General features: G+C 48.1%; 1 protein-coding gene across 1 annotated transcript; it reads right to left on the minus strand.

The window, feature by feature from the left end:
- Positions 1 to 1,226: 1,226 nt before the first annotated feature.
- Positions 1,227 to 17,595, minus strand: LOC117057516 (COPII coat assembly protein SEC16-like). Its single transcript, XM_033168365.1, has 5 exons — positions 17,289 to 17,595; positions 16,269 to 16,639; positions 15,156 to 16,204; positions 4,840 to 5,123; positions 1,227 to 1,995 (listed from the first exon to the last, which is right to left on the minus strand). Exons 1-5 carry the CDS (start codon positions 17,563 to 17,565, stop codon positions 1,715 to 1,717), a joined length of 2,262 nt encoding a protein of 753 aa, XP_033024256.1. The 5' UTR covers positions 17,566 to 17,595; the 3' UTR covers positions 1,227 to 1,714.
- Positions 17,596 to 21,440: the final 3,845 nt, after the last annotated feature.

The raw sequence follows: 21,440 nt of genomic DNA on the forward strand, positions 1-21,440 counted from the left end.
CATGTGTTCTACATTAAAGACTGTCCTCTTTCTGAGGACTGCCCACCCCAAGTCTGCTTTAAGATAAAGAACCATAAAAAGAAAGATGGGTAGTTTTGAAGTTGTCTGCCCATTGTCAGCAGCACCTGGCAGGTAGGTGAGCAGGCAGCCTGACTGTCATTCCCACCATGATATGTATTTTTTATTTAAATTGTAGTAATTATTTCTAAATTTGCAGCCATACATAAAAATCACTATATGCAAACTGGTGTCCTCTTTTTCAGCACCGCATACCTGGCCCCTCTACCCCTGTTGGCTGGGCTGACAGGAGCTGTGGAGCACAACATCTGGAGAGCAACATGCCAGCTTTTCCTGCCCTGAAGGATTCAGATTGCTACTCTTGCTTCATCTCACACCCAAATGACTCACGGTGCTCACACTGGGCTGTGCCTATAATAACTGCCACCTCCTTCCCTGCCTGAACTGTGAAGTGCATAAATTTGGGGATTCAAAGGTGGACTTTTAAAAAAACCCCAAAGGCCTGACAAGGACCTCTTGAGCTTCCACTCTTACCATCACAAAAGAGTGAGTGGTTCTGAAAGGAATTTGGGCAGACTGAATGGGCCTATCCCTCTACTCCGTGATTCAGTCCGCCCACATGTCAACCACCCATTTGCCACAATGAAGTCAGGTGATCCCATTTGGTACAGCAATGGGCCCAGAATACCCAATTATCAACTGATCATCGGGATTCCCTAGCACAGTGCTGAGCAAGCCCCAACATTCACCGCAGCTTCCAAAGTGTTATGCAGTGATACCTTGGTTCTCAAACGCCTTGGTACTCAAACAACTTGGAAGCCAAACACTGCAAACCCAGAAGTAAAGTGTTCCGGTTTGCTAACTTTTTTTCAGAAGCTGAAAGTGCTCCGTTTTGAGTGTTACACTTCCGATTTGAGTGCCACACTTCTGTTTTGACTGTTAATGCTAAGGTCTGTCAGTTTTTTCTCTTTATTTTGCGTTTTTGTGGCTCTTTTTGTTTTGTTTTTGTGACTGTGTGGAACCCAGTTCAGCTACTGATTGATTGTGTGACTGCAGTACACTGTTTATTGCTTTCATTTTACGGATCAATGGTCGTGTTAGATAGTAAAATTCATGTTAAATTGCTGTTTTAGGGGTTGTTTTTAAAAGTCTGGAACAGATTAATCCATTCTGCATTACTTTCTATGGGAAAGCGTGCCTTGGTTTTGGAACGGAATTCCAGAACGGATTAAGTTTGAGAACCAAGGTACCAATGCACAGGTGCTGCCTCCAGTCAAGTGACAGGCAGCCCCTGCATGGCCCAGCTGCATCTTTACCTGCCCCAAGCCTGACAGCAGGTGCATGGGAGGTGGGTGTGGCTTGGCCAAAAGAGCAGGGCGAGCCAAATGGGCAGGCCTGGCATGCCTAGTTAGAACCACTGGGTTGTGTTAGGATAGATGTTGAAAACAGTCCCTCCAAAGGCCTGAACAACAGAACCAGGTTCCCCCCTTGCCTTCCCAGGTTGCACAGCAGGTGACTATGAGAGCCCTGCTATGGTTGCAGGTTATTCTTGCCTTTGCACGGTGTCCTGGTTGGAGCATAGTGAGTGCTTGGGAAAATACATGGTATGGCTTTGTCTGCAGGAGTCCCCTAGCAATAAGGAGGTGGATTTCTGGTGCCTTGAAAGGGGTCTTGCCTTCTGCCTTCCTCTGGGGCTTCATTGCCCTTCCAGGTCTTTCACTAGGTGAGGGTTTTTGGCCTTCAGTGCCTCATACAGCATATTCTTGCACCGGAGGTCCCAGCTTGGCATAAGCTTGTAGAGCTCTCTCATCTTCTCTGGGTTAGTTTCCTTGGCAGTGATTTTTTGGTATTGCTCGTGAGTGAGGACGGAGCCATACAATTTATCCAGCACCGGTTCCACTGGGGTGGTCCGTTGGATTAGCGCTTCCCTGTGCCGCTCGATGAAGTGCACGTCAGAAGAGTTTGGAGGCTGCGGCCCTGCCAGGAAAGAGAGAAAGAACGGAAATCTTGCTACACGTTCACACTGCAGGCTTAAAACTGGTTGTACCCAACTCATTCCCTCCTCCCCCACGCCCTGGGAATTGTAGTTCCACGAAAGGGTGGGATTCCTAACAGAGCATTCCTAGTAGCTCATCTGCCTACAGTTCCCAGAATTCTTTGGGCAAAGCCATAACTGTTGAAGAAGTATAAACTGAAAATCAGTAAGTGAGAGCAGTTGCAAGGGAGCCAAGGCTGGGGCCAACCCTACCATTAGGGAGAGTGAGGCGGCATCGTAATTTGGAGTATCATGAAATGGCAGCAAATTGCCAGACAATTATTTACTATTTCACATTTACAGCCAGGGAAGGGGAGAGGTGCTTGTGGGATTTTCTGCTTCAGTTGCCAACACGACAACATTTTACTGGTCCCTCAACCTGTATTTTTTTTTTTTACTGTGCTATTGTTTTTATGAGCCCGTTTCACTGTGTATTTTAATTGTTTTTCTGTATTTGGCTTTTAATTTTTGAGAACTGCTTAAAGGCCAATTTAGGCCTTAAGCAGTATATCAACCAATAAATAAAGACAGCAACTTGACCAGCCTTGACTACACTATGACTCGAGATGCATTGGTGCAAGGCACAGGGGTCTGAACTGAACTGCAAATATCAGAGAGACAAAAGAAAGGTGCAAAACAAGCAAATGTGATCACAGAAGGGAAAGTATGAGGTATCCTAGATTCACGTCAGAAGCCCTCTAAAAGGCTCCATATTGCAGCCAAGGCCTGTACAATCCCAAGTGTGGGAGCCAGAGAAGCCAGAAAGAGGCAGGACAGAAAAGAGAGGAATTTGTATAGAGCAAAGTTTCTTCCACCCATCCTATTTTTGACCTTAAATTTGTGGAACTGGATGGATGGGAGATGCTTTTGGAGCCAATTTCCACATGCAATTACTTCAGGTTCACAACAACTTGTGGCCTATTAGATCTTAAAATGTTACAATTAAATCAAGCTGTCGATGTAAACCTTTTTTTTAAAGTTCAAGTAAAAAATATATTTTGTGAGGATTGCACTGGCGAACACCAAAACTGATGGAAGATGTGATGGTTGCTGCTGTTGGTAATGGAGGGTGGGGAGGAAGTGCAGAGCTCTAAGTCTTGTCCATAAAGCAAGTACAAAGGGACAAAGTTCAATCTGTATTTTTCAGAGCTGCAAATCAGCAGTCTGGTTATTTATATTATTGCTGCTGCTGCTGCTGCCACCTGGTGAACCTGTCCGCTTCAAGAGTACACCTTTCTCAAAGAGGACATAAACAGCCCTCTATTTCCCACATTCATGATTGCATCAAAGGCCCAACTACGGCATAACTAGATGGGAAATTTAAACATGCCACTTTCTATGGCGTCTTTTGCGTTTTTAATTCCTAATACAGAGCACAGAGGCGAGGAGAATCTATTGGGCAGATCTGCCCACATGAGTGGATATACTGTATATTCTGGCATATAAGACTACTTTTTAATCCAGGAAAATCTTAAAAGTTGGGAGTTGTCTTATACGCTGGGTGGAGAATCTGTGGTTGAGTAAATCTCAAACTCTATAACTGGAAAAGTTGGGGGTTGTCTTATACGCTCAGTCGTCTTATACGCCGGAAAATATGGTATTTCGTACAACACAGTTTAGAAGGAGTGAATTTACTTTGCTCTCATGAGTACTGCTTACTCTAGGCCCCCCCGACAGTGGTGCAAAGGTGCATAAACACATGGGTGCAAATTTGGGCCCTCTTAAAGAAAAAGATCTTAAATAGCTTTCTGTTTAAAAATATTTTAAAGAAGTGAAGCTGAACACATTTTCTCCATCCTTTCTCTAACTATGAATGTTTTTTCATGTCGTCGGAATTATTCCATGGAATTGTTCCCTCATTTCTTTGTGACTCTGATGTGCTTGTGCCCCGCCTTGTGCCAACAGGTATAAACTGGCAAAGTTCAATCCATATTTTTCAGAGCTGCCTATCAGCAGTTTGGTTCTTCCTTTTTATTGCTGCTGCAACCTCTCTGGCATGAGCTGAGAAGCAGCCTTGCATTTTTAAAGCAAATGGGGAAATGAAAATACAGTACAGTAATGGCTTTAAGCTGGAAATGTCTCCTTGTGCGAATTTGCTCACTTAAACCTGAGCAAGTCCGGGAGTTCGTTGCAGTACAAAGTTTAGCCTCATGGGGAAGAATGTAAGTAAAGAATGAGTTGAAAGAAGAACAAGGCAGTTTCTAAAGTCCATAGATGGAAAGGGCGTTATGAAACACACGAAAGCGAAAGCAACTGAACGGAGGCATTTCCAGGAAAGCAGTGGGGGGGGGGGGAGCCACGAATACATGACAGTCCTTTCTTACAAAAGACGTTATTTATTTATTGTTTTCTATCTTATGTTCTGTGTAATGTAATTCTCAACTACTTCAAGGGAAATAAAACTGTTCTGCAGATGAGCGATCAGAGAATTACTATTTCATTTTGAAACCCTCTCTCACCGCAGCTTATTCTCCTTGTTTGACTTCATGCAGTTACAAAGCGAGATGGAGAGAAGCGAAAGGGGCAGTTATGCGGCGAGACGAGGCTATTAAGAGGAAGAACCCACTCCCCAATTTTGCTAAGTGAGTGTGGCAAAAGCGCTGATGAACCTCAGCCAGCTTTACTCTACCGCTTCTTCCCACCTTCGGAGGGAAGATCTCCTCTGGCTGCTGCAGCAGCTGCAAACCCGCCGAACTCGGGGCGAGGCGAAAGTTTCTCTCCCCTCCAAACCCACCTTCGCGATCCTTAGGATCGGGCGCCGCTCTCCCTCCCCAGCCGCTCCTTACTGTTCCCGGTGGCGGCCAGGAGATCCTCGGCGCGGTCCTTGCAGTTGATGGCTTCCAGCACCTCGGCTGTCAGCTGCACGGCGTACTCCTCGGTGTAGAAGCTGATCAGCAGGTCTTTTAGGACCAGCGCATCCGCCTTCTGCAGCCGCCCTTTTGGGATGTTGTTGTACCCCTCGCGCACGGGGTATTCGTTCAGCTTGTTCTTGAACCTCCTCAGCTCGCCCTCGTCCAAGTTCTCCAGGCACTCCAGCAGGCAGTCCCGGACGCTCTTCGCCATGGCGCGCCTTCAGAGCCAGCAAGAAATCACCCTCGCTTCGCGGAAGCTGCAGAATTGAAAGCAGGCATGGTGCCTGATACAAAGCCCGGGCTGGGTTGGTCGCGGGGAGGGGGGAGATGCTGGACTCCGATTGGTGCAGCGGGAGGAGAGAGGCGGGGCCTGAGTGAAAGTTGCAATGGAGGCCCATGCGCCCTCCCGCGCTTTTCTCTGTCCTTTTTCTCAGCGCGCTGGGCGGAGACGGACTTTCCCAGTACTGTACAGTATAAGCATTTGCACGATCGCGCGCTTGCAAAAGGCTTCCAGGCGCCAAGGCATATCCTCCAACATTTCTCTGATGAAAATAGGGGAATAAAAACAACAACAACATTATTTATACCCCGTCCATCTGACTGGGTTGCCCGCCACACTGAGCAGCTTCCAACATATAGATAGATAGATAGATAGATAGATAGATAGATAGATAGATAGATATTAAAACATTAAACTTTTTTTTAAAAAACCTTCCCTGTGCAATGCTGCCTTTAAATCCCCTAGTTACTTATATCTCCTTGGCAAGGGGGTTGCAAAACTCCATACCCTCCAAAATTTCTCCGATGAAAATAGGGACATCCTAAGGAAAAGCGGGACATTCCAGGACCAAATCAGCAACCTGTAAATCCAGGACTGTCCTTTGAAAATAGGGACACTTGGCGGGTCTGCAGCACACTGCTTTTGCAGGAGCGAAATTCTGCAGAGATATGGCCGGGGGACTTGGGGGAATGGCAGTGGTGAAGCTGCACGCTCCGACACCAGGGGCGGAGAGCAGGCGGGGGAGTGGTTGGCACGTGTACTGGGGGGCATGGCGTTTGTCCCAGGGGTGTGGCACACTGCCCGAGAGGGCGTGGCACTGTGGGCTGGCACCCGGCATGGTGGTGGTGGGTGTGCGACGTGTGTCTGGGGGTTGGCCGCAATGGTACCCCCTCCCTGATGGTGCTGGGGGCATTTCGCCCCCTTCCTCCGCCAGTGGGGGACAGAGCAGGTTTGTAAGAAATAAAGAGGAAAGCCATGTGAACAGCCAGGCACTGGCCTGTTCTCATAAACCTCACAGGAAGTCAGACGCACAGGAAGTCAGGTGCACTGGTTTGTTCTTGTAAACCTCGAAAGAAGTCATCCATTTTCTATAAACCTAAGGCGCGAGACTTTCATATATTCCGCTCGAGTTTTCTGATAGACTGACGGGGTGAACCTCTGGCCTGCCACTTAATTTCCCTCCTCCCATGTCAGAAGCTTTTGACGCACGACAGGCAGACATTCAACAGGTGCAAGCTTTACACACACAGACAGATGCAACCAAACGCTCTTCCGAGGGTAAGCCAGCAAGGGAGTGACTCCCTGTGCAAGAGGAACCATTAGCGGTGCCATAAGCATCCTCATAGTTATCAATTTGCACTCCTAGAATAGAAAGGTTGTATATACAGTGGTACCTCGGGTTATGAACAGCCCAGTTAATGAACTTTTTGGATTACGAACACTTCAAACCCGGAACTGCTTGCGAACTTTTTTTGGTATACAAACGAGGCCTCAGTAGGCCGTGCCGCTGAGCGGAACTAGACCCTGGCACCTGTGCAGCCTCTATTTGGCCTCCGCTGCTGGGCTCTGGTCGCAGGAGGCCCAGCAGGCTGCACTGCAGCCCCAAACCCTGGCGAAGAACACTTACCTAACCAAGACCAAGAGCAAAGTCCAGCAGTGAACCTGGTAAGTGAGCCTGGGCCGAAAAGCACCAGCCCTTTACCGGCCCTCGCCCCACCCCCAGCTGGTAGCAAGTAGGGTGGCACCTGGCCAGGTAAGCCCACCCATCCTGTGGGAGGTGGTGAGCGGAATGTTTTGGGATTCTGTCTTGTTCCTTTGTTTTATGGGAGTCTGCAAGGGAAGGAATGGCAGGAGAGGAGTCACCAATTGTGAATCTGGAAGAGGACTCCGACCCCCCCCCATCCAAACAATGACAATCATCACTGCAGGTAAGGGGGGGGGAATCACATTTTCATTTTAAAAAAATCATTAATACTGTTTTATTGCTTTTACAGTACAGTGCCTTGTTTATTGCTTTCATTTTATGGATCAGTGGCCTCGTTAGATAGTAAAATTCATGTTAAATTGCTGTTTTAGGGTTGTTTTTAATCGTCTGGAACGGATTAATCCATTTTCCATTACTTTCTATGGGAAAGCAGGCTTTGGTTTAAGAACGAACCTCCGGAACGGATTAAGTTCGTAAACCGAGGTACCACTGTACTGCTGTTTTGGCTAAGCCAGGGGTCAGCAAACTTTTTTCGGTCCACTGTCCCTCAGACCTTTTGGGGGGCCGGACTATATTTTGAAAAAAAAAAATGAACGAATTCCTATGCCCCACAAATAACCCAGAGATGCATTCTAAATAAAAGCACACATTCTACTCATGTAAAAACACCAGGCAGGCCTCACAAATAACCCAGAGATGCATTTTAAATAAAAGGACACATTCTACTCATGTAAAAACACACTGATTCCTGGACTGTCTGCGGGCCGGATTGAGAAGGCGATTGGGCCGCATCTGGCCCCTGGGCCTTAGTTTGGGGACCCCTGGGCTAAGCCTACACATCAGCCGAAGGTTTTGTGAGGCTAAACCAGTGGACTTTGCTGCCATCTGCTGGCCTTTCATAACACTTATGAACAAGTTACAGGTGGGTAGCCGTGTTGGTCTGCCATAGTCAAAACAAAATCGAAAATTCTTTCTAGTAGCACCTTAGAGACCAACTGAGTTTGTTCCTGGTATGAGCTTTCGTGTGCATGCACACTTCTTCAGATACACTGAAACAGAAGTCACCAGATCCTTAAATATAGTGGGGGAGTGGGGAGGGGTATTACTCAGAAGGGTGGTGGGAATGGGTGATAGGCTGATAAGTGTGGAAAACCTGTTGACGACTCTAAACGGCTGCAATTAGTCTTGCAGGGAAAGGCAAGGGGTGAGATGGCTAAAGATGGCTTTGTTATGTATAATGAGATAAGAATCCAATGTCTTTGTTCAAACCAGGTTTCTCCATGGTTTTAAGTTTGGTGATTAGTTGCAATTCAGCCACTTAGATTAGTTGCAATTAGTTGCAATTCAGCCACATAGACTGGAAAGAGAAGTGGCTCCTGGGACAGTAGTAATGGAAAGATCACAGGTCTGTCAGCAGCCATGGAAAGGCAAGAGCTGCATTGGTCTGCTGGCATCCTTGACCAGGACACGAAATGCCTGGCTTCATATCCTATCTCTGTGGTTATTCACAAAATGACAATTAATAAAACAGTTAATACTAACTTACTGAGCTCCTGAAGGAGTTCACCAATATGGGCTACCCCAGTTTATCCACTGACACTATGTCAGTTACCAAGTGCAAAATAGGACTTTGCAGGTGGGCAGATTTGGGTGAACTACACTTGTTACTTACATGTTATGTTATTCAAAAACCAGGTGTAAGACCTCTCAAACATAAAATTCCACTGACTATCTGGTTTCTAAATCCATGACAATATAGTATGCAAGAGACCTTTGTCCTTGGGAGAAGACCTGGTTACATGAGACCATCTTCTAGATTCCTACTGACCTTGTGCTGAGTGCAAAACAGAAGGCTTCAAGTCTTCTAAAAGAGGACAGAAAAGAGGGAAGTTAGACAAACTATGATTGGGATGTTCTCATCCTTCATCTTGAGCTTTGGTTAAGTTTTAGGGAATATTGACAATAACAGTCTAATGAAATGAATATAGGAATGACAACAAGGAGAGGCCAGATGGTTCCTTGTACCAGAGTGTTTTGAATCAAAAGATGTGTATTCAAAATTTTATTTTAGTCCATAACATTTATTGTTATTCTGCACTACAACTCCCATCACCCCTGATTACTGGCCTTGCTGGCCGGGGCTGATGGGAGTTTTTAAAAACCCTCAAAGCAAGATCATCTGCTATCAAGACAAAAACCTAATTTCACCATTTGTGCACCTTCCTTATTCCTTTGAAAGGTGCTGGGAGGTGTGAGCAGGGAATGGTATTCACAATAGGGATTAAGTGATAGATTGGAGATATCAGGGCAGCAAAGATGGCTCACTTAATGAATCTACCTCAAGGGTCAACAAACTTTTTCAGCAGGGGGCCAGTCCACCATCCCTCAGACCTTGTGGGGGCCGGACTATATATTGGGGGGGGGGAACTGAATGAATTCCTATTCCCCACAAATAACCCAGAGATGCATTTTAAATAAAAGGGCACGTTCTACTCATGTAAAAAACACGCTGATTCCCAGACCGTCCGTGGGACGGATTTAGAAGGCGATTGGGCCGGATCTGGCCCCCAGGCCTTAGTTTGCTGACCCCTGGTCTACCTGATGTGTGTTTAAGGACAATCAATGATTAATTTGCCACTATATGCTTTAACCGCTTGGATCTCCACAGTTCACTAGAGGGGCTTAGCACAGGCTCACCACTGACCAGAACTAGGGCAGATAACTTAGCATCACCTTTTCCTCATTTCACCATCTTTCACTGCAACAATGAGCAGGGTGAGGAAATGGGACAATTTAAAAATAAATGAAGTATGTGCTTTTATGTATCTAAATCTGAATTAGATTTTAAATAGGATCGTTTTTAAATTAACAAGTAACAACAGAAGTGGAGTCGAAATAGCATTGCCCAGAAACAAGGGGGGGGGTGTGATATCACCATGCTTAGGGGAACCAGTGTTTGAATTTCCCCAGGCACCAGGCACATTTTGTTACCGGCACAGGTCTAATTGCAACTACGTGGAGATTTCTGGGTGCCAGGTTGTTGGCCACAGTTAAAAAAATTCTGCCCTAGTCCATAGCTTTTTTTTTTTTTTTTTGCATCGCCAACAACTATTTATTTCAGTTGAATTCCTCAGTTCAGACAAAAATAAGTGACATTTCTAGCTGGAACTGCTTTGAACATAGATAACTGTGGGCCTCATAAGTTCCAAAGCATTCCTAACCAAATGTACAGAGTTCACACTAAATGTTTATTTTCCCCCCTTAAGAATTTATTGAATTTTGATAATACAACAAAAACAAAACACTACAAAAATTACAAAAATAACAAAAATGCAAATACAAAAATACAAAGAAAAATACAACAGTAAAACCTCAACAACAACAACAAAAACACGTATTTAATTATCCTCATACTATCACTTATCATTATTGGGGGACCTCCTCACATCCTCTCTTTCTGCGTTCATTGCATAGCCTCTTTAGTAATTTCAAAACATTATATAATCATCATTCTCTTCTAATCTTATTCCACATTAAAAAGAAATTCTATTACCTAATTCTTATCTCCTATCTTAAACTAACTAATTTCATAACTGTAACCTTATATGTCCTCTGATTCCATTCTCAGATAATAATCTTTACATCCTGCTTCAAATAATCTTTAAATTTCTTCCAACACACTAAATGTTTGGATGCATTCTTGAATGCTGTGTATCTAACGTTTCTGATGAACCCACGCTGATCCCACAGATCAACGCAAAGATTTCAAATCCAACTCCATAAAAACCTGTGTTTAACCTAGACCTAAATAAATAAAATGGACTCTCCCACATTGTGAATGCTCCCCTTGTTCATGGGGGAATATGCCTTTGGTTGCACATCCTTCCAAAGAAGTCCGAAGAAGAACTGCCAGTGCTTTTATTTCCTTGTTGGCCGAGGGCGCTGAGGTTGTTATCTTTCACCCGCAGTGACGTGCAGCAGTTGTGGAAGGAATGATTACACTCTCCCCAGAGCACAACACAATCTTCTTGTTTGTTTTCAGCTAGACATCTAAGACAGGTATCCATGACCTGCACCCAGCAGATGGCGAAGGTGTTGCACTCGACGTCCCAGCTTCACATGGCCATGGCATTGAGAAACCCGCGTGAGGAGTGGCGACACCCGGCTAGTCCCCATCCTCCACGTCAGCCACGGCTGGGGGCAGCAGCAGCAGGAGGAGGTGGCGATGGTGGCAGCTGCTCGCTTAACTGCCTGCCTGGGTCCCCGAGCGGCGGAGCGGAGCCCTCTAGTCCATACTAATATCATTTCCATTTCCACAGTGTGTGTTTCTCCTTCTTGCATACTGAGTGGCTGGGGAAACCCAGCCAGATGGGTGGGGTATAAATAATAAATTATTATTATTATTACTATTATTATTATTCAAGAGAACTGTTGAAAGAGCAAACTACAGTCATGCAATGTACTGTAGTTGAGATCTTTAAAAACCTTAAATTCACTGCGTGCTACACCTTAAAATTATATGAATATTTTCTATTGTTGGCATATAACTCTTAACAAATTAAAATCTGTGTAGGAAATGCAAGGAAGCAGTAGGAACAATGTATCACACGTGGTGGAAGTGTAAAAAAAATGAAGAGAATTCTGGGATACGATTTATAATGAACTGAAAAACATGTTTAAATTAACACACACCCCAAACCAGAAGCCTTCCTTCTGGGAATTGTAGGAGACGAGATTCCCAAAGAACTAAAGAAATTATTTATGTACGCCACCACAGCGGCAAGGGTGTTGATAGCACCAAATGGGAAAGGTGATCAAATTCTAACAAATTCCACCTCTTCCCACCTCCGGTGGATCTCCTCTGTCTGCAGCAGCAGCTGCAAACCCGCTGAACTCAGAACCAGGCAAAAGTTTCGCTCCCCTCCAGACCCACCTTCACGATCCTTAGGATCGGGTGCCGCTCTCCCTCCCCAGCTGCTTCTTTCTGTTCCTGCTGGTGGCCCGTAGCTCCTTGGTGGGGTCCATGCAGTTGATTGCTTCCAGCACCTTGGCGGTCAGCTGCATGGCGTTCCTCATATGTCCTGGTTTTGGGGTGTAAAAATGGCCTCAAAGGGGAACTTTGTCCCCCCCCCCAAAAAAAGTTCAACAAATTCCTGTAGGTGTCAGGAATTTTACATATTGAAATATGGCAACCCTAGAAAAGGGCTTGACTGTTAAATCACTCTGTGAATCGGTGTGCATTGCCCAAGAATTAACAAGAGCCAGAGATCCTTAGGATTCAGTTCAACATGTTTGTTTTCAATGACGATGGCCTAATTTCCTATACTGTTCCATTTGCAAGGAATGTTGCCCTAATCCTTAGGGCTACTTGGTGATAAGAAGGCTGAGGAGGAGCCATAGTCACAGAGCAAGGGCTGTGGCTCAGTAGTAGAATATCTGCCTTGAATGCAGAAGGTCCCAGAATCAATCCCTTACTTCTCCAGGCAGGGCTAGGACTGAGAGACTGTCTGAAGCACTGGAGAGCTCCTGCAAATCAATATAGATAATACTGAGTGTGAGCTAGACCAATGGTCTCACTCAGTGTAAGGCAGCTTCCTATGTGGATAGCTCAGTTGGTTAGAGTATGCTGCCGATAACACCAAGATTGCAGGTTCAATCCCTGTATGGGACAGCTGCATATTCCTCCATTGCAGGGCCTAGATCAGGGGTCCTCAAACTATGGTCTGTGGGCTATATCTACTTTTATGCCTGGCTATTAGCAGGCATGGGTCACCCTGGCCTATCAAAACTGCCTTCTCAGGCTAACAATGGGGAAGACACAGCACTAAAGGAAAAAGGAGTGGGAGGGAGGAGGTGGAAAAGCAAACCTATTTCTTCATGACTGAGCTCTTGTAATGAGCAGGTGGAATGAGCCAAAAGCTGCTTGCATCACTTTCTACGACCAGCAGTGACAAATATGGAACCAGATATTGACGATCTCATTAGCCAAAAGCAGGCCCATACTTCCCATTGAAATCCTAATAAGTTTATGTTTATTACAATCATTCTTCATTTTAAATATTGTATTGTTTTTCCTGTTTTTTTGTGCACCGCAAATAAAATATGTGCATTGTGCATAGGAATTCGTTCAAACTATAGTCCGGCCTCCAACAGTGTCTAAGGGACAGTGAACTGGCCCCCTGTTTAAAAAGTTTGAGGACCCCTGGCCTAGATGATCCTCTTCCAATTCTTCAATTCTATGATGGTTTACTCAGAAATAAGTCCCAGAAATAAGCAGGGTGTTCTTCCTAGTAAATAAGGTACAGGTAAAGGACCCCTGGACAGTTAAGTCCAGTCAAAGGCAACTATGGGGTTGCGGCGCTCATCTCATTTTCAGACAGCTTTCTGAGTCATGTGGCCAGCAGAACTAACCCGCTTCAGGCGCAACGGAACACTGTGACGGACGCCAGAGCGCACGGAAACACCATTTACCTTCCTGCCGCAGCAGTACCTATTTATCTACTTTCACTGGTGTGCTTTCGAACTGCTAGTAAATGTGTTTAGGACAGTGGTCGAAGTTAGTAGCATAACAAGACTAGCTTTTGAGTACAAATGCATGAAATTGTACTGGTAGCTTTATTCCTGTTTATTCTCTTACATTTATATGCCACCTTTCTCCTATAATAAAATCCAAGATGTTATTATAGTACTATCCAGGCACTGACCAGATTTAGACCTGCTTAGCTTCTGCAAGGTACTTTAGTTATTTTATATAGTGCATAATAAATAAATTTTTGTAGCCTCATGTGCCTTCAGAATGTACTCTGGGACCAGCCCAATAATAGACTTGAGGAAATCCAAGGATGCATTTGCTGGCAGTTGCTTGCACAGTGAGAACCCCCACCCCCACCCCCGTCCCGAACTTCTCAGAACTGATCTCCAAGGAAATTCCTGGGTTGCCAAACCCCCCTCCACCCAACCTCCTCACCCAATGAGGACACAGCAGACTTGGAATTAGGAAGGTCACATTTACTAAAATCCATCTGCAAGGCGCATATATCATTATTCCACAAACATTCCTTCTCCATATCTTTTTTTTATATGTAACAAAGTCCTGGGTTGATGCAGCATGCTTCTGTTCCCAGTTGCAAAAAAAATTCACATTGCGTTGGCACATCTTAGGGAATATTGACAAGAACGGCCTGATTAAATGAAATGGCAAATAGGAATGACAACAAGGAGAGGCAAAGATGGTTCCTTGCACCAGAGTGTTTTGCATCAAAAGCTGTGCATTCAAAATTTTATTTTAGTTCATAAAATTTGTTGTTATTCTGCACTACGACTCCCATCAGCCCTGATCATTGGCCTCTCTGGCCGGGGCAGGTGGATGTTAAAAAAAACCCCTCAAAGCAAGATCATCTGCTATCATGACAAAAACCCAATTTCACCCTTTGTGCTCCTTCCTTATTCCTTTGAAAGGTGCTGGGAGTTGTGAGCAGGAAACGGTATTCACAACAGGGATTCACAGCTAGATGGGAGATATCAGGGCAGCAAGATGGCTCACTTAATTTTAGTCTACCTGATGTATGTTAAAGGAAAATAAATAATCAGTTACTTAATTTGCCACTATATGTTTAATTGCTTGGATTTTTTTTTTGCAAAAGTCACTAAAAGTGTCTGGATTTTGTCAAAAACCGTAACTTCCTTTCCCAAAACATATTGGCAAATATGGGTAATTCACAAAGTGCCTCCCGCCTTCCCTGTCATTCTATGACTCTATGATCTCCACAGTTCACTAGAGGGGCTTAGCACAGGCTCACCACAGACCAGAATTAGGGCAGATCACTTAGCATTACTTTTTCCTGATTGGGAGGAGAGCATTTCTTTTTGCTGAGTTCCAGGTGACAACAAACATTTCACCATCTTTCTCTGCAATGATGAGCAGGGTGAAGAAATGGGACGATTTAAAAATAAATGAAGTGTGTGCTTATGTGTCTCTAAATTTGAATTAGATTTTAAATAGGATCGTTTTTAAATTAACAAGTAACAACAGAAGTGGAGTGGAAATAGCATTGCCCAGAAACAAGGGGGTGATTTCAGCATGCTTAGGGGAAGCAGTGTTCGAATTTCCCCAGGCGCCAGGCACATCCTGCTACCGGCAGGGACTGGCAGGTGAAGTTGATGGAAAATGCAGATACGGATAAGCTGACATGGCAATTAGGAGACCAAGAGTACCAAAAATTTAACAACAATTGGAGTAAATACAAAAAATATTTGAAAGATCACTGCAGAGCCAGTAGCTGCCGGTTGTCGTTGCCCAGAGACCCAGCCGCCTCGTCCCTCCGCTGTGCCCGCGCAGCCACGTCGCCCAGGAACTCCCAGCATCCTCTCTGGGTTGCGAGCAATCCTCGGGGGCGGGGGGCTGCACGTCCTCTCTGGTCTCCGCGCCCTCCAGACCCATCTTCGTGATCCTTAACATCCGCCACCGCCAGGGCGAGATGAGATACGCCACTGGTTGAGGGTGGCGAGGGAAGCCTCCCGGGGGAGCAGCACCACGTCCACATCGCCCAGGAACTGGAAGCCTTCTCTCTGGGCTGCGAGCGATCCCCGGGAGGCTGTGCGTCCTCTCTGGGCTGTGAGCGATCCTCGGGGGCCCCCACGTCCTCTCTGGGCTGTGAACGATCCTCGGGTGGCTGTGCGTCCTCTCTGGGCTGCGAGCGATCCTCGGGGGCCCCCACGTCCTCTCTGGGCTGTGAACGATCCTCGGGTGGCTGTGCGTCCTCTCTGGGCTGTGAACGATCCCCGGGGGGCTGTGCGTCCTCTCTGGGCTGTGAGCGATCCTCGGGGGCCCCCGCGTCCTCTCTGGGCTGTGAACAATCCTCGGGTGGCCCCACGTTTTCTCTGGGCTGTGAGCGATCCCCGGGGGGCTGTGCGTCCTCTCTGGGCTGTGATCGATCCTCGGTGGGCCCCGCGTCCTCTCTGGGCTGTGAACAATCCTCGGGTGGCCACACGTTTTCTCTGGGCTGCGAGCGATCCCCGGGGGGCTGTGCCTCCTCTCTGGGCTGTGAGCGATCCTCGGGGGGCCCCGCGTCCTCTCTGGGCTGTGAACAATCCTCGGGTAGCCGCACGTTTTCTCTGGGCTGCGAGCGATCCCCGGGGGGCTGTGCCTCCTCTCTGGGCTGTGAGCGATCCTCGGGGGGCCCCGCGTCCTCTCTGGGCTGTGAACAATCCTCGGGTAGCCGCACGTTTTCTCTGGGCTGCGAGTGATCCCCGGGGGGCTGTGCGTCCTCTCTGGGCTGCGAGCGATCCTCGGGTGGCCGCACGTTTTCTCTGGGCTGCGAGTGATTCCCGGGGGGCTGTGCGTCCTCTCTGGGCTGCGAGCGATCCTCGGGTGGCCACACGTTTTCTCTGGGCTGCGAGCGATCCCCGGGGGGCTGTGCCTCCTCTCTGGGCTGTGAGCGATCCTCGGGGCCCCCCGCGTCCTCTCTGGGCTGTGAGCGATCCTCGGGAGGCCGCACGTTTTCTCTGGGCTGCGAGTGATCCCCGAGGGGCTGTGCGTCCTCTCTGGGCTGTGAGCGATCCTCGGGTGGCCGCACGTTTTCTCTGGGCTGCGAGTGATCCCCGAGGGGCTGTGCGTCCTCTCTGGGCTGTGAGCGATCCTCGGGTGGCCGCACGTTTTCTCTGGGCTGCGAGTGATCCCCGGGGGGCTGTGCGTCCTCTCTGGGCTGCGCTTGCGCGTCCTTTCCCTGTTGGCTTCGCCCGCGGCATCGCTGGAGGAAGAAGGAGAAAAAGGGCGCTGAAGGCTGGCCAAGAGCGGAGCGGCTGGCCCCCGAACTCGACTGAGCCAGGGCCGTCGGGGAGTAAAGAAGATCCGCCGCCCCTTTGCTCCGTACGCAGAGTTCCCTGCTATTGAATCGTTGAACGGGGAGGGTGTCATTGTCCGCTCAGAGGAATCAAGAGGGGCCGGGAAGCTGCCGGCAACGCCCTTTCAAAAGCAGAGGAAACGAAAGTTTGAGCGGTCTTTTGGCCGCGCTCCTAATGGGCTTGGGAGGGTGTGTGTGTGTGTGTGTGTGTGTGTGTGTGTGTGTGAAGGAGGGCTCTCCAGGGCTCAGGAGAGTCGAAAAGGAGCGGACCCCAGGCAAGAAGCGGCTCTACCTTCTGGCTTCGCTGGAGGGTCCTTTGCAGCTCCCAAAAAGCTTTTATTAAGAAATAATATTTTAAATATTGGATTGTCTGTGAAAGAATTCATTACAACAAGGTGAAGTGCCTAAGGAATTGAATGGGTGGAGGGTGGAGGGGTTGGAGGAGAGGAGGACAGAGGAGCTATTTTCTCTTTGGCTAGGGGGCGCAATTTTGGACGGTTCTGCCAGGGTCGCAAGATCACCTGGCTGCTGCTCTCCCTCCCCAGCTGCTCCTTACTGTTCCGGGTGGCGACCTGGAGCTCCTTGGCGCGGTCCTTGCAGTTGATGGCTTTCAGCACCTTGGCGGTCAGCTTCACTGCATACTCCTCGGCGTAGTAGCTGATCAGAATGGTCGTCAGGTCCAGCGCCTCCGCCTTCTGCAGCTTCACTCGGGGGATGTTTTCGTAGCCCTTGCGCACGGGGAACTCGTTCAGCTTGTTCTTGAACCTCCTCAGCTCGTCCTCGTCCAAGTTCTCCAGGCACTCCAGCAGGCAGTCCCGCGCGCTCCTCGCCATGGCGCTCCTTCAGTGCCAGCAAGAAATGAAACTTGCTTCGCGCAACCTGCAAAACTGAAAGCAGCGATCGTGCCTGGGTGAGGTTGGCCGGGGGGGGGGGGGGATGTAGAACTCGGATGGTTGCAGCGGGAGGAAAGAGGCGTGGCCTGAGTGAAAGTGACAAAAGGGGGCCGAAACGCGAGGCTCCTGCGCTTTTCTCTGTTTTCTCAGCGGGCTGTCCGAAGAGGGATTTCCCAATTACAGTATAAACATTTGCAGACTGGGACCAGCCCAATAATAGACTTGAGGAAATCCAAGGATGCATTTGCTGGCAGTTGCTTGCACAATGAGAACCCCCACCCCCCAACCCCCGTCCCGAACTTCTCAGAACTGATCTCCAAGGAAATTCCTGGGTTGCCAAACCCCCCTCCCCCCAACCTCCTCACCCAATGAGGACACAGCAAACTTGGAATTAGGAAGGTCACATTTACTAAAATCCATCTGCAAGGCGCATATATCATTATTCCACAAACATTCCTTCTCCATATCTTTTTTTTATATGTAACAAAGTCCTGAGTTGATGCAGCATGCTTCTGTTCCCAGTTGCAAAAAAAAAAATCACATTGCGTTGGCACATCTTAGGGAATATTGACAAGAACAGCCTGATTAAATGGAATGACAAATAGGAATGACAACAAGGAGAGGCAAAGATGGTTCCTTGCACCAGAGTGTTTTGCATCAAAAGCTGTGCATTCAAAATTTTATTTTAGTTCATAAAATTTGTTGTTATTCTGCACTACGACTCCCATCACCCCTGATCATTGGCCTCTCTGGCTGGGGCAGGTGGATGTTAAAAAAAAACCCTCAAAGCAAGATCATCTGCTATCATGACAAAAACCCAATTTCACCCTTTGTGCTCCTTCCTTATTCCTTTGAAAGGTGCTGGGAGTTGTGAGCAGGAAACGGTATTCACAACAGGGATTCACAGCTAGATGGGAGATATCAGGGCACCAAAGATAGCTCACTTAATTTTAGTCTACCTGATGTATGTTAAAGGAAAATAAATAATCAGTTACTTAATTTGCCACTATATGTTTAATTGCTTGGATTTTTTGTAAAAGTCACTAAAAGTGTCTGGATTTTGTCAAAAACCGTAACTTGCTTTCCAAAAACATATTGGCAAATATGGGTAATTCACAAAGTCCCTCCCGCCTTCCCTGTTATTCTATGACTCTATGATCTCCACAGTTCACTAGAGGGGCTTAGCACAGGCACACCACAGACCAGAATTAGGGCACATAACTTAGCATTACTTTTTCCTGATTGGGGAAGAGCATTTCTTTTTGCTGAGTACCAGGTGACAACAAACATTTCACCATCTTTCTCTGAAACAATGAGCAGGGTGAAGAAATGGGACAATTTAAAAATAAATGAAGTGTGTGCTTATGTGTCTCTAAATTTGAATTAGATTTTAAATAGGATCGTTTTTAAATTAACAAGTAACAACAGAAGTAGGGACCCAGGTGGCGCTGTGGGTTAAACCACAGAGTCTAGGGCTTGCCGATCAGAAGGTCGGCGGTTTGAATCCCTGCGACGGGGTGAGCTCCTGTTGTTCGGTCCCAGCTCCTGCCCACCTAGCAGTTCGAAAGCACGTCAAAGTGCAAGTAGATAAATAGGGACCGCTCCAGCGGGAAGGTAAACGGCGTTTCCGTGCGCTGCTCTGGTTAGCCAGAAGCGGCTTTGTCATGCTGGCCACATGACCCGGAAGCTGTCTGCGGACAAACGCCGGCTCCCTCGGCCTATAGAGCGAGATGAGCGCCGCAACCCCAGAGTCGGACACGACTGGACCTGATGGTCAGGGGTCCCTTTACCTTTAACAACAGAAGTGGAGTGTAAATAGCATTGCCCAGAAACAAGGGGGTGATTTCAGCATGCTTAGGGGAACCAGTGTTCGAATTTCCCCAGGCGCCAGGCACACCGTGCTACCGGCAGGGACTGGCAGGTGAAGTTGATGGAAAATGCAGAGATGGATAAGCTGACATGGCAGTTAAAAGACCAAGAGTATCAAAAATTTAACAACAATTGGAGTAAATACAAAAAATATTTGAAAGATCACTACAGAGATTTCAATTTTTTGACTGGACTAGACTAACTTCTGTTAAGACAACTAGTGGAAACAATGGTAAACAGGTGAGTGGATATAATTGGAAATGCATATAAAGTAGAAAACTAAGGATCCAAGTTCGGGGTGGAGGGAAACCAAATGCTAATAGAGTAACAACAGAATAAGGAGACAAACAACAGCATTTTCTCTCCCCCCCCTTTTTTTGTTTAAGCACACATGTTGAATATTTTGAGATTTCATTTACTTGTGTGGATGTTGACATGTATGAAAAAGATTATTGAGAATTTATGAAAAACCAATAAAGAAGATTTTTTTAAAAAAAGAACGAGGGCTCAGAATCCTAGAACTGTAGAGTTGGAAGGGACCTGAAGACCTTATGATGCTGTTATTACAACAATAATAAAAGGACAACAACAATTGTGTAGCAGGTCTGTTTAGCAGCAGCTGCTTGGTTACAGGTTAAAAAAAATACACGTGAGACTTAGGCAATTTGGTGCCATGTTGTTGTGCTTTCCTGGTTCCGTTAGAAAGCGAGATGGAGAGAGAAGCGAAAAGGGCAGTTATGCAGCAAGAGGAGGCTTTCAGTGGAAGAGCCCACTCCCCAATTTTGCTAACTAAGACCCCCCCCCATAATGTAGCAAAAGCGCTGATGAAACTCAACAAGCTTTACTCCACCGCCTCTTTCACCCAGCGGCCTATGTCATTTGGCTGCAAACCCGCCGAACTCGGGGCGAGGCAAAACTTTCGCTTCCCTTCAGACCCACCTTCGCGATCCTTAGCATCCGCTGCCACCAGGGTGAGAGGAGAAAAGCCGCTGGTTGAGGGTGGCGAGGGAGGAAACGGGCAGGACTCACAATCGGTCTGCCGGCGGAGCAGCTCCACGCACAGCGCCGCTTCCAGCTCTGCGGAGGCGGCCTGCAGCTCCCAGTGCTCGGGCTGGTTCTGCGCCAGCAGCTGTAGGCTGTCATCGCCCAGCGACCCGGCCGCCTCGTCCTGCTGCTGTGCCCGCGCAGCCACGTCGCCCAGGAACTCACAGCATCCTCTCTGGACTGTGAGCGATCCTCGGGGAGGTGCGCGTCCTCTCTGGGCTGCTGGCGATCCTCGGGGGGCTGCGCGTCCTCTCTGGGCTGCGAGCGATCCTCGGGGAGCTGCGCGTCCTCTCTGGGCTGCTGGCGATCCTCGGTGAGCTGTGGGGCCTCTCTGGGCTGCTAGCTCCAGGGTGAGATGAGATACGCAGCTGGTTGAGGGTTGCGAGGGAGGCCACGGCGAGGGGGCAGCACAAGCTGCCTCCTGGCGGAGCAGCTCCACGGTCAGCGCCGCTTCCTGCTTTGCGGAGGCGGCCAGCAGCTCCCGGCGCTCGGGCTGGTTCTGCACTAGCAGGTGCCGGCTGTCGTCGCCCAGAAACCCGGCCGCCTCGTCCCGCCGCTGTGCCCGCTCAGCCACGTCGCCCAGGAACTCCCAGCCTCCTCTCTGGGCTGCGAGCGATCCTCGGGGAGCTGCGCATCCTCTCTGGGCTGCGAGCGATCCTCGGGGAGCTGCGCATCCTCTCTGGCCTGCTGGCGATCCTCGGGGGGCTGCGAGCGATCCTGGGGGAGCTGCGCGTCCTCTCTGGGCTGCTGGCGATCCTCGGCGAGCTGTGGGGCCTCTCTGGGCTGCTAGCTCCAGGGTGAGATGAGATACGTAGCTGGTTGAGGGTGGCGAGGGAGCAGGCGAGGGGGCTGCTGGCGATCCTCGGGGGGCTGCACGTCGTCTCTGAGTTGCGAGCGATCCT

The sequence above is a fragment of the Lacerta agilis genome, chromosome 14 (assembly GCF_009819535.1).
Source record: "Lacerta agilis isolate rLacAgi1 chromosome 14, rLacAgi1.pri, whole genome shotgun sequence".
Classification (NCBI taxonomy): domain Eukaryota; kingdom Metazoa; phylum Chordata; class Lepidosauria; order Squamata; family Lacertidae; genus Lacerta; species Lacerta agilis.